This window comes from Berghia stephanieae, chromosome 5 (assembly GCF_034508935.2).
Source record: "Berghia stephanieae isolate SIO BIC M18660-M18661 chromosome 5, UCSD_Bste_1.3, whole genome shotgun sequence".
Lineage (NCBI taxonomy): Eukaryota > Metazoa > Mollusca > Gastropoda > Nudibranchia > Aeolidiidae > Berghia > Berghia stephanieae.
Window position 1 is genome coordinate 78,357,011 of NC_088364.1, and position 17,500 is coordinate 78,374,510.

Sequence of the window (17,500 nt, forward strand, 5' to 3'; positions counted from 1 at the left end):
GAGGTGCAGAGAATAACTAAATGCTGAAGGCAGAGAGACCCCCTTCACCGACAACAAGCCAGGATACTACTGGTGCAAGGCATTTATGGAGCGACACAAGGAGGAGGTGCGTGAGAGGAAGCCATGTCCATTGGGTGGTTCAACACCATACGGACATCAATAATGTCAAATGGCATTGACATTACCAAGGTTCTCCCCCCCCCCCCCCCCCCCCCAACAACGTCTTCAATTGTGACGAGACTGGTCGGACGTTGAGATGGATATCGGTGCGTTGTGTGGTATGAATGACAAAGATGAAAGTTTATGTGATTTTTGTGGAAGTGATCGGGACCTGGATGGATGGATTGGGTGCAAGTGTTGGAGGTGGTACCACAGAGGATGTACTGGCAGAGAGAGAGAGAGAGAGAGAGAGAGAGAGAGAGAGAGAGAGAGAGAGAAGATACTGGGGGTGAGTGAGGAGGAGATCAGTGTTTTCACGTTTGTGTGTAAATTGTGCAAGTGACATGTTATTCTATTGCGTTATGATTATTTACCCTATTAATTGTTTTGAATAAATTAATTTTGACCTTCTCTGTTGAAAATGAATATAAACGGGTTTATTTATCTATCTAGACGTCTAGATCTAGTCTAGCTACTTATGAAAATATATGGCAGTCGTCTTGGGGGAAGGAAACATTCTGTCAATTTATGGAAAGATTCCTTCAAAGTCCTTGGAATGCTGGAATCGAACCCTAAATTGACCAATGACCCGGCAGCTATTTTACCAACTAAGCCTATGGATCTGTTTTAACCGTTAATGAACTGAAAACTATTTAAAAAACAAAAGGAAACAGTATTTTTCAACATCCGTGAAGGGTGGCCGGTTTGCCCAAGATGGGTGGCCGGTTGGACCTTAAAGTTCCATAAGTGGCCGGTAGTACCAAAATGTCACCGATAACATTTTGCGTGGAGAATATGGATAAGACTGCTTAGGGTGCAAAATCGGCTGATTCACCGGCCACTTGAGCGTTACATTTTACGACATCACTATACAGCATTGGACATATTTCTGTTCCATTCTCTGAGAGGACCACAGATAAGACTTGTGTGGCCGATAAGTCTGAATGTACTCATATATATATATATATATATATATATATATATATATATATATTTATTTATATGATAGAATAAAATATGCTGTTTATAACAAACATGGTTTATTAATTTCCATTGTTTGACAGGTTGGCGTGAACTTCCGATACAGTCGAAACAAAACTTATATTGTTCACGTTACATATTAATTCTATATGACATTAAATTATTTTAAAGCAATTAAATTACACATCTCTTTAAATAGTCATAATTAATTCCTACCCGTGCTCACACAGGAAATACCGCTAAATGTAATATTAAAATCTGGTCATAGAAGTCTTAGACTCAGTCTTGATCCATAGTGACTATCAGACTATTGAATCCTATTTAGAGACTCGTCTATTTAGACTGACCATTCAGATTCATTTGCCAGATGTGCAACCTGTAGAGGCATAAATGTAGTATATTAGGTGAATATTAGGTGATGATTGGTGTTAGCGGATCATAAACGTGGTTATATTACGTGGTGGAGAGTGTGCGTCAGGGAACTGCTTTTTCCTCTGTAATATATGAAGCGATATGTCATTTGCCGTGAGACAAGAGTAACAAACCATTGTATAAATCTAATATAGCAACTCGAAAGCTACACGTTGAATAAAGACAAAAAAATGTCACGAAGTTTTTAAAATCAAAATTGGCCCGGTAAATGATTAGGGAAGTCGGTATAATGGGGGAAAAACAAAAACAAACTTGCATTTATGATATGATGAGAAGAAGAAGAAGAAGAAGAAGAAGAAGAAGAAGAAGAAGAAGAAGAAGAAGAAGAAGAAGAAGAAGAAGAAGAAGAAGAAGAAGAAGAAGAAGAAGATGAAGATGAAGAAGAAGAAAAAAGAGAAGATGAAGTCGTAGTAATAGTAGTAGTAGTAGTAGTAGTAGTAGTAGTAGTAGTAGTAGTAGTAGTCGTAGTAGTAGTAGTAGTAGTAGTAGTAGTAGTAGTAGTAGTAGTAGTAGTCGTAGTAGTAGTAGTAGTAATAATAATAATAGTAGTAGTAGTAGCAGCAGCTGCTGCAGCAGCAGCAATAGTAGTAGTAGTAGTAGTAGTAGTAGTAGTAGTAGTAGTAGTAGTAGTAGTAGTAGTAGTAGTAGTAGTAGTAGTAGCCGTAGTAGTAGTAGTAGTAGTAGTAGTAGTAGTAGTAGTAGTAGTAGTAGTAGTAGTAGTAGTAGAAGAAGAAGAAGAAGAAGAAGAAGAAGAAGAAGAAGAAGAAGAAGAAGAAGAAGAAGAAGAAGAAGAATGATTATTGTATTTTTATTTTTAATTTCACTTGAGTATAGGATGATAACGGATTGTTTTTCAAAGGCAGGGGAAACAGAGTAGCAACGTTTATGTTGTATGTAAGTATGGATCTCTCTATTTTCATAAAAATGGTGTGGTATTTATTACGAGCACAGTTAGTAATGAGGTATCAATTTCAGCCCTGCTAAGGAGGAAAGGTGCTGATCACACAACCACGTTATGAGGTTTACATAAGACATTCCTGGTTACAAGACATTTTCCAAACTTGGTTTTATTTAATTTACACTTTTGTAACTATCAGACATCTACCTTTTATAGCTATCAATACACATTACTGATGAATACAAATGAAAGTGAACATAAAACGCTTCAACATCTTTTTGATTGCAAAATTTATTGAAATAGCTTGTGTTTTTGCCAAAGAGGATTATATAAATTTAATGTAAACTGGTCAAAAGTAGAAATTCATCAATTTATTATACATGGTTTCCACATAAATATGTACATGTGTTCAGCAATAGCAACAACTACAACACCACCACCAACAACAAAGACATGCTGGATACATCATTCATCACATTCTAATGACAAGGATGAGGATAAGGAGAAATGAAACGACTATGGAATGATTTCGTGGTATCACTCTATCCAATGAAATATAATTTTCCTCCAGTTTGCTAAAGTTGGAGCATGCCTGTTTCCAGTCTTCCCTTGTTATATCATTTATTGCTCTTTGGTGAGAGTAAATTTGGTGTTCCACCTCTTATCGTTCCCTTTACTTGGGTCCAAATGAGCTCGATTGGAATGCGCTCACAGTGATATGGGTGGAAGTCGCGCAACCTCGTGTCAAAACTCATTGATTAGACAGTCTGCTTTGAAAACTGTTTCTGGTTTGTATCTTTTTGAGTATAGCTGAGCCTTTTTATAAATAGTCAGAATATGTAGGTTGTCTGATTGGAGCCATGAAATAATATCAGTTTGTATAGTTGCCGAAGTTGGAGCATTGGGGTGATCATGGGCCACAGAATTGTAGCGTTGTCCAAAGCAAAACGGCTGAGTGCTTCGATGAAGGGCCAGTCTTCAAGCATTGACCCAAGAATGATAGTCTCTACCTCTAACGCCCAGATAGCATGAAATAAACAAATGATAGATATTATGGCCTCAAGAAGTACCGAACTGCACTAGATAAACAAAGTGGCTAAACCATGGTATTGAAAAATATGTTCACATTACACGTAACCAAGTCATAATGACATATATTATATCAACCTCATATGAATAGAGACGTCGTAAAAGTATGCAGAAAAAGCTGTTAATACAGACTGTAGATCAGAAAGAAATTTAAGAAAATTAACTTAATGTAATTAACTCACCCCTTATTAATGGATATCACACAAGTGAACAGGATAAAAACACGTCCGTTCTTTAATGTATCTTTGTCGAAGAGACCGTCTTTTTGTAAGTTGATGGTTTTATAAGATCATCGCGTCTTTTTCATTCCCATATGAGTCTTTGTTTTGAAGATAGGGTGGTGGGGTGTGTCTTCCAGGTGTTCACACTTAATTTTACATTGTCCGGTATTGGCGGAGTTTGAGAGATGAAGATAGATTAGGGTTTGCTCTCATGTAGGTGTGAAATTTAGGTCTTCGCCGCTAGGCGAGTAATTGCGTATCCACTCGGCCACTTCGCCCCCTTCTTCCTCATCATCCATCGTGGCTTGTACTCTTGAGTACTTTGCCGGTCAGCTGTCTCCACAAATCACGATCCTCTACGGTGCGCATGAAATCTGTGTTGCTTTTTAAGTCACATTTGGCCATTCTTAGGTTATTTTGATAAGTCATTCTTTGTCTTCCTCTACCTTTCTTTCCTTCGATCATCCCAGATGTTACCAACTTTTCTATTCAGTCTCTTCTCCACACATGTCCCATAAACCGTAACTGCCTCTTTCTGATAATATCGATCAGTATTCTTCACTTTCTCACTTTCTCCAACACTTCCTCGTTCGTACACCTGTCTGTCCATGATGCCCTCAACATTCTTCTATACACCCACATCTCAAATGCCTCTAACCTCCTCGTACATTCTTTGTCAAGCGTCCACGTTTCACAACTGTATAAAAGGGTACTTATAACAAATGTTTCTACTACTTTCATTCTGGTCTTCAAGTTTAGGTTTCACACAACTGGTAGCATTTTATTGAACACGTTTTTTTCTATTGCTATTCTTTGTTTTATATCCTCTATGTCACGTGCGTCATGGGTGATGATAGTGCCTAAATATTTAAATTTCTTTACTTGTTTGATGGTCTCTCCTTTGCTTGACAAGTGGAAGGTCATGTTTTTGTCATTCTTTGAGACCACCATGCATTCGGTTTTCTTAACATTTAGTTTCAGGCCCATCTCTTCACTTTGGCACACCACTATATCTAAAATTATTTGCACGTGTTCTGGAGAGTAGGCCATCAGAGTACCATCGTCTGCATATCTTATACTATTCATATTCTGCCCTCCAATGACGACGCCTTTCATATCTTCAATTTCTTTGAATATTATTTCACTATATGTGTTAAAAAGGTCAAGTGATAAGACGCAACCTTGTCTTACTCCCTTCTCCATGTTAAAGAAGTCCGATGTTTCATTATCCAGTTTGACACACGCTGTTTGATTCCAATATAAGTTTTTCACAAGTCGAAAGTCTTTACTGTCTATACCGACCTTTTCTAGGATTTTGAATAGCGTATCGTGCTGTACTGAATCAAAAGCTTTGGAATAATTAATGAAGCATAGATAAAGTGATTTTTGGTTTTCGATTGACCGTTGCATTAATGTTTTCAATGTAAAGATTGCATTTACCATACCCTTTTCTTTAACTAAACTAAACTGCTCGTCACTTATCTCTGTAGAGATCTTGCTCCTCATTCTTTTCATAAGTATTCTTAACATAATTTTTGTGGCCTGGCTCATTATGCTGATTGTTCTGTGTTGGTCACAGTCAATACTTCCTTGTTTTTTTTTTTGGGTATCGTAATGAATACCGATTGTCTTAAGACATTAGGCAATTCACCCTTTTCGGATAAGACATTAAAAGCTTTTGTCAGAATGTCTATTCCCAGAATGTCTATTCCCCTTCTTACTCCTGAATAAAGCATTTAAACACATGTCTAATAATTTTGGTTATTTTGAAAATTTCATACCGCCCACTAGCGTCCCCTAATTACAAAGTTTGCCACACCGCCGCCTAATCTCCCAAAACTATAGCCACCACCCGTATGGGGTGTTAACGCCCACTTTGAAGACCATTGACCTTAACAAACAAGCATTCATTTGATGAAATGATCGACGCCTGGTCTGCTTTGAACATTGAAGGTAGAGCCAGATCAATAGGTAAGAAAGTGTGTGATGTCCAAAAACATGATTCCTATTTTATGGGAAGTTGAAAATCACTCTTCTAGAGGACTGAGCACATACGTTGTACAATTCATCTCCTGGTGAAAGAGAGAGTGATGACATTTCATTTTCTAGCCTAATTATATGCTGGTCTTCAATAAAAACCATCCATCCTCACTCTTTTACATCCCGTAATCCTAATAATCTAACTGTAATCCTGCTTCTGATAATATTATTATAGTTTTGTCACCTTTATGTAACGTATTCATTATTGGTACTCCGAAGGACTGGTTACATACAAACTCACAAGGATTTAGGAACCAAAAGAGTGGAGGGTTTGATTTCACGACTTTTCTTTCCTATTGAACGCGGGGAACCAGGGTAAAGTGATGCGCAAGCAGCAAGAATCAACCAGTAGATTTTTGACCAATCAAAACTCGGGATTTGTGACATACCCTTAACCGGCTCGGGCAAAAATAGCAGGTTGTTTACAAACAGTAGAATGACATGAGTGGAAATCTCTCTGTTCTCTGTTGTTGGTTTTCGGCAGCTGGTGGTGTGATTGGTTCTCCCCAGATTCTATCAGACTATAAACATTTAAGGTTACACACAGTTTTCTGTGATGTTACGATTAATCATGCGTGTTGAACTATTAAACTGAGAATTAAACTTAAACGCATACGATGATCTGTTGTTTGTTTAGTTATGTACAAACGACTGTCCGAGTGGTGTGGCTATGTTCCCTCCCACCCGATGACTATTATCGTCTGTTCTTGACGCACAATAACTTTGTGCGAAAGCATTTTGTATTTGGATTTGTGGTGTGACACTCGCTTTCGGATCGGAAGATTCTGGGTTCGAGCCTCGCTCGGCGCATAGTTGAGTCCTTGGAAAAGACTCTTTCCTCACATTCTCTCACCGTACTTAGGTGTAAAATGAGTACCTGGCCGTTTACAGTGTTGTCTCTTTCCGAAAAAAAATTGTAATATCGCCTAACAGGCGTCATGTCACGTCCTAATTGCTAAATGTTGCTGCTGGACAGGGACCCCTTGTAAAGCGCTTTGAGCACATTTAGTGCATATTGCGCTATATAAAAGCTCTTTTTTTGGATCTGTAAAAGACAGCTAACAGAAATGGCATTGTGGATCGATGTTCTCAATAGAGTGACGGACCCTTTAGTCATTAACTTCCTTGAACATCCCAATACAGACTACTACTACTACTTCTTCTTCTTCTTTTTCTTCTTCTTCTTCTTCTTCTTCTTCTTCTTCTTCTTCTTCTTCTTCTTCTTCTTCTTCTTCTTCTTCTCCATCATCATCATCATCATCATCATCATCATCATCATCATCATCATCATCATCATCATCATCATCATCATCATCATCATCATCATCATCATCATCATCATCTTCTTCTTCTTCTTCTCATCCTCCTCCTCCTCCTCCTCCTCCTCCTCCTCCTCCTCCTCCTCCTCCTCCTCCTACTCTTTCCTCCTCCAGTCATTTTAACCATTATTGTCTTCTTTATGTAAGTTACTAGTGATAGAACTATCATAGTTTCAATTCCTCCTATTCCACAGCTGACGGATGTAGAGGCGGGTGGAGCGACAGTTTTTCCGGAAAAGAGACTGTTAGTCTACCCAAAAAAGGTGAGAGGACTAATATTGAATAGCCTTGGAAAAGAAATGTAGGTTTTGTCTGATGTAGAGGTGATAGGTTGACAGTAAGCTGCTAGGCGCTGCGTGTATAAAGTAATATTTAATAGTGAATACCAAGCTGTTAGGGGCTGGAAGTGTATTACTGGACTTGGGAGGGAGAGCAGGGCAGACCAGCTCGATATAGGAAATAAAATCCTCTCAGTTAGCCTTCCCGAAATTCCATCTGCAGAGTGGGAGTGACTGCACCCAAGGGATTGTCATCCCAGCTGTGACAAGTACCAGCCTGTGCTATGCTGTGCTATGCGGCTATGCGAGATGTCGCCAAGACTGTCCGCTTAACCTGTAACGGTTTCCCGTTTGCTCCCGTCGTCACAAGGGTGATACCAGGAGTATACTCCTTATGGCGGGTGCCCCTGAAGGGACGCTTGGTAGTAGGATCATACTAGGTGCAGCTCATTACAGTCCGTCCATGAGTGAAGTTTTCTACCTAGCTCATTGCAGTCTCGTTAGCCCCACTCATAGTGGTGGTTATTAAAGTCTCTCAGATAGATGGAGGGAAGACTAACTACTGGAACCGGTTGTGTATTCCAAGTTGCTACTGGTGGTTTGTAGATGTTGTGCAAATACAGCCTTCCCACCTCCACGGATATTCTATTCACCTCGTTGCTGTCAGTAACGCGCTCTATGACCCTAACAATCGAAGGCTCTTTTGCGTCAACGCTGACACATCCTTTAATCATTGAAATGTCCTCTCGCTTGCTCACCGTATAGTTTGGTATCTGAAATTGAGAAGACTGCGCACCTGAGTAATGATGGGTCTCCTGTAGTAGGAGAACGTCAACAATAATATGGACGGCCAGTAGCATTGATGAAAGGTCATTTTGAGGGACGATATTGAGGGACAATATGCTTGTTTGGTCGCTGATCCCGATATCGCATTTTCCAGGGAAACCTAATAAAAATAATAAATGTTGGGACGTTCGTTGATTTCTCGACCGCGCCGACGACCCTGGCGATATGATCGCGGCAGTGTTTGGCTAAGCAGCTGACCGCTTCGCAATTGAGCCTGAGAGTTAGACAGATAAATAATAATGTAGTAGGGTGGAGCCCGGGATGGCCGAAGCCGTTCGGTTACCGGTTGAAACTCCATTTTGTCGCAAATCATTTTAAAAAATGAATTAAGTAGACAAATGGATGTGTTATTGAATTATTTATTTCTTGAATATCATTTTATATCGTCTAGTTTGTACGACATGTCGTGTGCACCTCGCTTCGCTTCCACTTTGGATTATATACAGACGCGTCTCAGTGTAATGAACAATGAAAATACCCAGACATATTGTGTATAATATAACGGTGATCATACACAGACGCATTTTTTCAAGAATACGAAAAAGTTCGTACTGCACATGAAAATATGAAAAGACACATGTAAAGTAAGTAAAATATCAATACAAGTAGAAAACTCAAACACAAGCAACAAATCAGTAGAGGGATAGTACCTAACTATAAATACATAATATACGTCATCATTTATGTGGATGGCGTGGCCGATTGGTTAAGACGTCCGTCTCTGAAGGCTTGGCATTGGATTCAAAAGTCTGATGTTAGGTCACCGAACAACGACGGCCATCTTCGATCTAAACAAAGAAAATCGGTTCTTTTTATTTGTCACGCTGGCTAGAAATTGTCATAGACTATGTCTTGTGATCAGAATGCGTAAAAGTCAAAACATGATCAGATTTATAATGTTGTTTTCACCCTGGATACGCCTTTATGCTCATCAGAGAATTATTTTATAAGGGCGTCCGCCATTGTTCTTATAGTTTAGAGCCAGTTACAAAGTTACCACGCGTCATTACGAGGGAAGTGACGTTACGACTGTTGAAGAGTATAGGCGCTGTGTGTTCGATTCCTTACTGCGCCACTTTTTTTTCTATTATGATTATCAGTGTTTTGTTGTTGTTTTAAAAAAAAATCTTTCTACAGAATGTTGCAAATGATAAATGTCCCACCCCCTTCTTTCTTTTAAATCTCTCTCTCTCTCTCTCTCTCTCTCTCTCTCTCTCTCTCTCTCTCTCTCTCTCTCCCTCTCTCTCTCTCTCTTTCTGTCTCTGTCTCTCTCTAAATGTCTCTGTCTCTCTCTGTCTCTCTCCCTCTCTTTCTCTCTCTCTCTCTCTCTCTCTCTCTCTCTTTCTCTCTCTCTCTCTCTCTCTCTCTCTCTCTCTCATTTGCTTTCTATAAAATATTGCAAATTGTAATAGCCAATTATGGGAGAAAAATATTTAAAAATTAATTATTGCTCTTTCTCATATTAAATATAGTTTATTACAACAATAAAAATAAATAACCAGGATTGGGGGCTGGGGGGTGGGGATTTAAATTTTGAACAGTCTATAGAATAAGTAGAACACATTTTTATTTATATATTTATCATTTTTATATCCATCTATTTATCTATTTATTTACTTATATTGGTGTAAGCTGGGTTAGTGGGTTGTTCTCGTCGGCATATGGTCTGGCTGTCTACCACGATATCAAGTTTTCAATAAAATCTGTTATTATTACATTTGGAAATAAACAACACTTAATCACATAGCTACATGGATTAAAAACAAACAACAAAACACACACACACACACACACACACACACATACACACAAACACACACACACACACACAAATCCCCATCAAACGAGTGAAGCAAAATTTCTGCTTGAAATTGGTTGAAATCTTTCAATAAATAACAATGTGAAATTGAATGTAAACTTCAATTTAATGACGAAAACAGATAAAATGGACGTTTCAGGTTTCCCTATCTTAACAACGCCACTACCACATCAACTCATTCATCTGTAGTGTTTCATTTATCCTGTTTGTTGATAAAGGGGAAACCCGAAACGTCCAATCTATCTGTTTTTGTTATTAAATTGAAGCTTACATTCAATTTCACATTTTTATTTATTTCTTCGAGCTTCGAGCAGCAACATTTACATTGAAATCTTTCAAGAACATTCTAACCTTAACTTACGTAGAAGTCATTGTGGACTGTGTAGAGTGAAGAGGGTTAGATAATCTTACAACTTTTTCATCTCGTTTTCCTAGGACTGATTCGAATCGACTCCCTCGTTTTTTAATATTTTTTTTTCACTTTTTGAATTGATTATTTTGTTTATAAGCAAGAATTTTTAAAAATCATTTTTTTATTTCTCCGATCATTTGATCGCTTTCTGAATTTATTTATTTATTTATTTGTTTATTTATTTATTTAATCAATTTGTACTTTTATAAATTGAAAAGTGTTGAAAATAATTATGTTACTAATGAATTGGAAATTCTAGAAACTGTTAGTAAATATTATTCAGAACTTTACAACGAATTGAAAGAAGACGAAACAATAGAAATGTTGAGTGATGAATATGTAAAAAATATCACTATACCTAAAATTAAAAATGAAAAGAAAGAATTCTGTGACAGATTTATTACGTTAGATGAAATTAGGAGTGCTATGGAATAAAAGAAAAATGAATCCTCCCCAGGGCCAGATGGAATTCCAGTAAAATTTTACAAAGTTTTTTTGGGATGAGATCAAAACGGCGATGTTCAACTGTTTTGAGTTTAGTATTTTTTTAAATATGCTAAGTTACAGTCAAAGGAGGGGGGTAATAGCGTTAATACTAAAAAATCTATTTATCGATAGGGAAGATCTAGGGAATTGGAGGCCTATAACATTAACAAATGCAGATTCTAAAATACTGACAAAAACCTTGGTAAACAGACTTAAAACGGTTATAAGTAATATAATTAGTAAGGGCCAAAAAGGATTTATTCGTGGAAGAACCATTATAGAAATTTTGAGGGAAATTGATGATTTAATAGAATATGAAAAAGAAATAAACTTATCCTCGTTAATGTTATGAATTGATTATAAAAAGGCTTTCGACACTATATCAACAACATTTCTATTAAAAACTTTTGATTACTTTGGTTTCGGAAATTATTTCAAAGGTTGTATTATCACCAATCTCAATAATAGGAAGGTTTGTGTCAAAAATGGGGGACATATATCGGGGGATTTTGATATGCAAAGAGGCGTTAGACAAGGTTGTCCAATATCTCCTTTAATTTTTATTCTAGGAGTAGAAATAATGGCATCTAAAGTAAGACAGGAGAAAAACATTCAAGGAATAATAATAGATAACACAAGGTTTATTATTAAACAATATGCTGACGATACAACTTTTTTTCTAAAAGATCAAAACGACTTCAAACATGTGTTACAGAAAATTAATGAGTTTTCGATATTCTCTGGACTTACTTTGAATAAGAATAAATCTAAAATTATGCAACTGAACAAAAATCAAATCCTTAGGAAAGATTCATTGTTCAACATTCCAATTGTTGATGATCTAAAAATTTTAGGAGTAATATTCAGTTTCAAAATGACAGCTACGGAAAATAAAAATAATTGGATACATAAAATTGATAGCATAAAGAAAATGCTAAAGTTATGGGAAAAAAGGGACCTTTCTTTGATAGGAAAAATAAACATAATCAAAACCTTTGTTATTTCTATGTTAATTTATATTATGCAGAGTATTTCAATCCCGTTGACTGTATTAGAGGAAATAAATAGACTGTTCTTTAAATTTTTGTGGCAAAAGAAAACATCAAATAGGAGAGCTTTTGAGAAAGTACAAAGAAAGACCATGTGTAACGATATAAATAATGGAGGCCTGAACATGATTGACATAATTTCTTTACAAAAATAATTTCTGATTAAATGGGGAAAAAAGTTTTATTCAGATGAAAGTTGCGATTGGAAAGTAGTATCTAATTACTTTTTTAGACGCATTGGGGGAAAAAAGCATTGGAAGCAAATATAAACAGTGAGCAATTCAAAGGGTTAAAATTGGTGAAAAACATATTTTGGAAAAATGTTTTAATCTTAACTTATCTTAACTTTCCTCATGAAGATCAAAATATGAATATTCACCCAGCTGAACCAATTTTTAACAATAATAAAATTAAATTCAAGGGTAAAGTACTGTTTTCAACTAATCTAATCGCAAAAAAAGTGTTTTACGTTAAGCAAATCTACATCAATTCAAAACGTATAATGTCAATTAGGGAATTCAAAGATTTATATGGGAATTATAATGGAATAGATCTTGATTATAGTGTAGTCAAAAGCGCTTTATCACGCCTAAAAGTTTCGAAATCAGAAGATTTAATAAAATTTCAAAAATATTATTCAAAATCTTTCCAGAAAAGATTTGTACCAAAATGTTAGAGGAGAAGGATCAATAGAACATGTTAAGGGCTTTTTTTTGGGGGGGGGGTGGGGGAAGCGTAGAGTTACAAGCAAAACATTGGATTTTACCTTATGTTTGTACAAAAGAATCAAGATTAAGGATTTTACAATGGAAGATTATGCATAATATTTACCCTACCAATATATTGCTTCATAAAATGAAAGTTGCAAGTTCAAATAAATGTCAATATTGTGATGAATAGACTATTCGGAGCATTTCTTTTTTTATCGTAAATCAGTAAAATCTGTATGGCGGGAGATAGAAAGCATAATTAACAGTAAGATAGGGAAACAAATACATATAGATTTGCAAAAGTAATGGTGGGATTGATTGATTATCCCGGAATCAATGAATCGGATCGTATGTGGATAAATCATTTGATTCTCGTTGGAAAAATGGTTATCTCTAAAATCAAATATGGCCCAAAAAAATATCCATCAGCGATATTAAGAACCGATATGAGGATCAGAAAATTGATATAAGATAAAATCGAATAAAATAAAATAAAATAAAATAAAATAAAATATTATTACTGTTTTTCTAGTTGTTATTATCGTAGTTGTAGTTATGATGGTTGTTATTGTTATTAGATATTATGGCTCCTGTTTTTGCTAACGTGGCTGTTATAATACTTGTTAGTAGTTTTATCACTAAGTTTATATGCTCTATCATAATTATTATTTCTATTGTTGTTGTTGTTATTATTATTATTATTGTCGTTGGTGTTTTTATTATTATTGTTGCTGGTGTTGTTGTTATTAGTGTAATTGTTGTTATTGTTGCTATTATTGTTATTATTATTACTATAATTAATTACTTGGACCTGTGTTTCTGAAGGTGGGTATATTGATTATACAATTTGTATACACATCGTTATGAAAAAACTATCAGTTACATTAAAGCAATAAAGCAATCTTATCTTATTACAAACAAAAAACAAAACAAACAAAAAAAAAAAAAAAACGCCAAAAAAAATTTTAAAAATAAAAAAAACCTGTGATGAACATGGAGACGTTATATCTCATATTCCAATGCCTTTCAATTTGTTGGCATCCGCTTTTATAATAATAATAATAATCAAAGTAAAGACATCACAAATACATGGGAATGCACAACTAGATACACTTATCTATATGCACAATCGACAGGCGGAATCAACGACCTTTGTTTTTTTGTTTGTTTTTTTTAATTATTATTATTATATTATTATTATTATTATTATTATTATTATTATTATTATTATTATTATTATTATTATTATTATTATTATTATTATTATTATTATTATTATTATTATTATTATGACTATTTTAGAACCATAATCCCTGCTATCACAATATTTTTGTTATTATTATTATGCTGCGATCGCATTTCTTATTTATCTCATTACTTATTTATTTTAGGAAGTGTACAGGGCTTGCATCGAACTCAATTTGACCTTGAAAATAGGTCCCGAGTTTGCTCACCAATTGGCAATCCTATATATATATATATATATATATATATATATATATATATATATATATATATATATATATATATATATATATATTATTTAGCCTTTGTCGCCTGCCTTTATGTGTACGCTCCATATACGTACGGTCACTAAACATACACCATAGGTGCATGTATGTGATATGTATGTATGCATATGTATGTAATATGTGCATCTTCGGGCCTCGTTCCAAGTGCCCCATATGTCAAAGTGCATTGCATTTGACTGTACGATTAATATTATAATTCAGAGGCGGCGATGTTTTTCTTGTCTCACTTTCTTACTTTTGCTCCTTCTTTGAGTGTACTAGGGTCATATATCTTTTGCATTATCATTTTAATTGATTACTTTTTTATATTTACCCAATATGGGATTGTAGCATTTTGAAACATTTGTGGTGATGGGTCTTATATATTATTATTATTATTATTATTATTATTATTATTATTATTATTATTATTATTATTATTATTATATTATTATTATTATTATTATTAGATATTATTATTATTATTATTATTATTATTATTATTATTATTATTATTATTATTATTATATATTATTATTATTATTATTATTATTATTATTATTATTATTATTATTATTATTATTATTATTATTATTATTATTATTATTATTATTATTATTATTATTATTATTATTATTATTTCTTTTATTATTATTATCATTATTATTACTGTTATTACTACTACTACTATTATTATTATTATTGTTATTATTATTATTATTATTATTATTATTATTATTATTATTATTATTATTATTATTATTATTATTATTATTATTATTATTATTATTATTATTATCATTATTATTATTATTATTATTATTATTATTATTATTATTATTATTATTATTATTATTATTATTACTACTATCATTATTATTATTATTATTATTATTATTATTATTATTAATATCATTATTATTATTACTATTATTATTATTATTATTTATTATTATTATTATTATTATTATTATTATTATTATTATTATTATTATTATTATTATTATCATAATTATTAATAATAATAATATTATGATCAATATCAATTTTTTTTAAGGTCAATATCCCTATACCTGTTTATTGTCGTATTTAAAAGACGGAGATAAATCTAAATTGGCAAAGCAACGACAAACATAGGGTGTCTCCCATTCCTGAGGTTAAAAAAACAATTGTACTTTTTTGTCGCCTCTAATTATTAATAATGTTTATGAAAAATAAGAAACATTGCAATGCCATCCGTACTAAAGTCACAACAAGATCTTGACAGTCTCAAAACCCTGGCCCAGGACGGTGACCAACGGAAACAATTAACAACATGGATGGAGAGAGCAGCTCAACCCATCGACTATGACTGAATCACTCAATTCTCAGAAAGCGTCATTCGGACTGCGAGGCTTACTACTATACTGCACTGTAATGTTGATGTGTTATTACATCCATCTTTTGGAAACAATTTTCTGCGGGCCTGTCGAGCTTTAAACTCACAAGACAATTTCATATAATAACAGTATAGAGCAACCTTACCTACCAGTAAACACACACACACACACACACACACACACACACACACGACAGTTTTTGATATCAAACAACATTGATTTTACCAGAAGAGAACAGTGGTCATCTCAATCACTGGACTGGGATCCCATCTCATCTCATGTAGTTCCATATCTGAAGCAGACGTCGGAGGTCATCTTCCGCCAAGCTGATCTATCTCTTGCCAATTCTATTAAAGCAGCGCCACCTTTCTCAGCTTCATCTGTCCAAGTTCTTATCCCTTTCAAATACGTTATTCTTTGTCTTCCTCTTATTCTTTTTCCATTCATCTTTCCAGTCAAGGCGAGTATTTCCAAACCAGGGTGGCGGATAATGTGTCCTAAAAATTCCATTTGGCGTTTGATGATTTTTGTTATCAGTGATCTTTTTCTGTTGGCCATTTCTAAAATTTCTTCATTTCTTTTCCTTTCCATCCATGACACCCTCATCATTCTTCTGTAAAACCACATTTCCACTGCCTCCAGTCTTTTAACCATGGTCTTGTTTATGGTCCAGCTCTCACAACCATATAGCAGCACAGACAGTACATAGCAATCCAGGACTTTGATTTTTGTTTTCATGCTAATATTCCTGTTTTTCATAATTGTATGCAGCTGGTTGAATGCATTCTTCGCCATACCTATTCTTTTCTTTATTTCACAATCTGATTTTCCATTGGATGTTACATTGAAGCCTAAATATTTGAAACATTCAACTTGTTGTATTGTTTGTCCTCTGCTTGTTATTACACAGGCTGGTGGGTTATTATTTTTAGATACCGTCATACATTCTGTTTTAGATATATTCAGTTCCAGTCCCATATTTTCACTACTCCTGACTACAACATCCAGTAATTCTTGTAGTTCATGTTCAGATTCTGCCAGTAGAACCGTATCATCTGCATACCTCAGATTTGTTACATTCTTTCCTCCAATACACACCCCCTTCTTGTGTTCGATATCTCTTAATATCATTTCACTATAGAGGTTGAATAAATCTGGAGACAAAACACACCCCTGCCTAACTCCTCTTCTAATAGGTGTAAAACTGCTTAGCTCGTTGTCAACACGCATTGCTGCTTCTTGTTCCCAGTACAAATTCCGTAATATTCTTAAATCTTTACCATCAATGTCCAAGGATGATAGAATTTTGAATAGTTTTTCGTGTTGTACTTTATCAAAGGCTTTTGAATAGTCGATGAAACACATATACAGATCTTTATTTACTTCAATACATCTTTCCATCAGCATTGATAATGTGAATATTCCATTTCTGGTACCCTTGTCCTCAACAAAACCAAATTGCATCTCCCCAATTTCAGGTCGTATTTTATTTCTTATTCTTAGTAAAATTATCTTCAAAAGAATTTTTGTGAGGGATCCCATGGATTATTGAATTAGGAATTTGTTGACGGAAAAATTATGCAGCCAACCAAGTCTTTTACTGAGAATACCATAAAGGAAAGAATTCAAGTATGGTGGGAGCAGGTCACTAAAAATGAGTTTGGAAAAAAATTTCAATTTGGAAGAAAAGATTTTTGAAGGAACAAAAATGGTGGACCGACTGACTATTAACAACACTAAATTATGTGGGTAGAATTTACACCAATCAACTTGGGTTTGATGTTTGAAATCTTCGCATGTTGCAATAGAACTTCTCCAACGTTTTTGTTTTTCAATTAACTGTGGTGATTCTTTTATAACCTATTAATAAT

At 34.4% G+C, this 17,500-nt stretch overlaps 1 protein-coding gene across 1 annotated transcript in view; it reads left to right on the plus strand.

Moving 5' to 3' along the window:
- Positions 1 to 17,500, plus strand: part of LOC144974023 (prolyl 4-hydroxylase subunit alpha-1-like) — a 29,119-nt gene that overhangs the window by 10,011 nt on the left and 1,608 nt on the right. The window contains exons 3-4 of the mRNA XM_078916912.1: positions 2,407 to 2,466; positions 7,334 to 7,402. Of these exons, the coding sequence (XP_078773038.1) occupies positions 2,407 to 2,466; positions 7,334 to 7,402 (129 nt within the window). The remainder of the gene's footprint in view (positions 1 to 2,406; positions 2,467 to 7,333; positions 7,403 to 17,500) is intronic.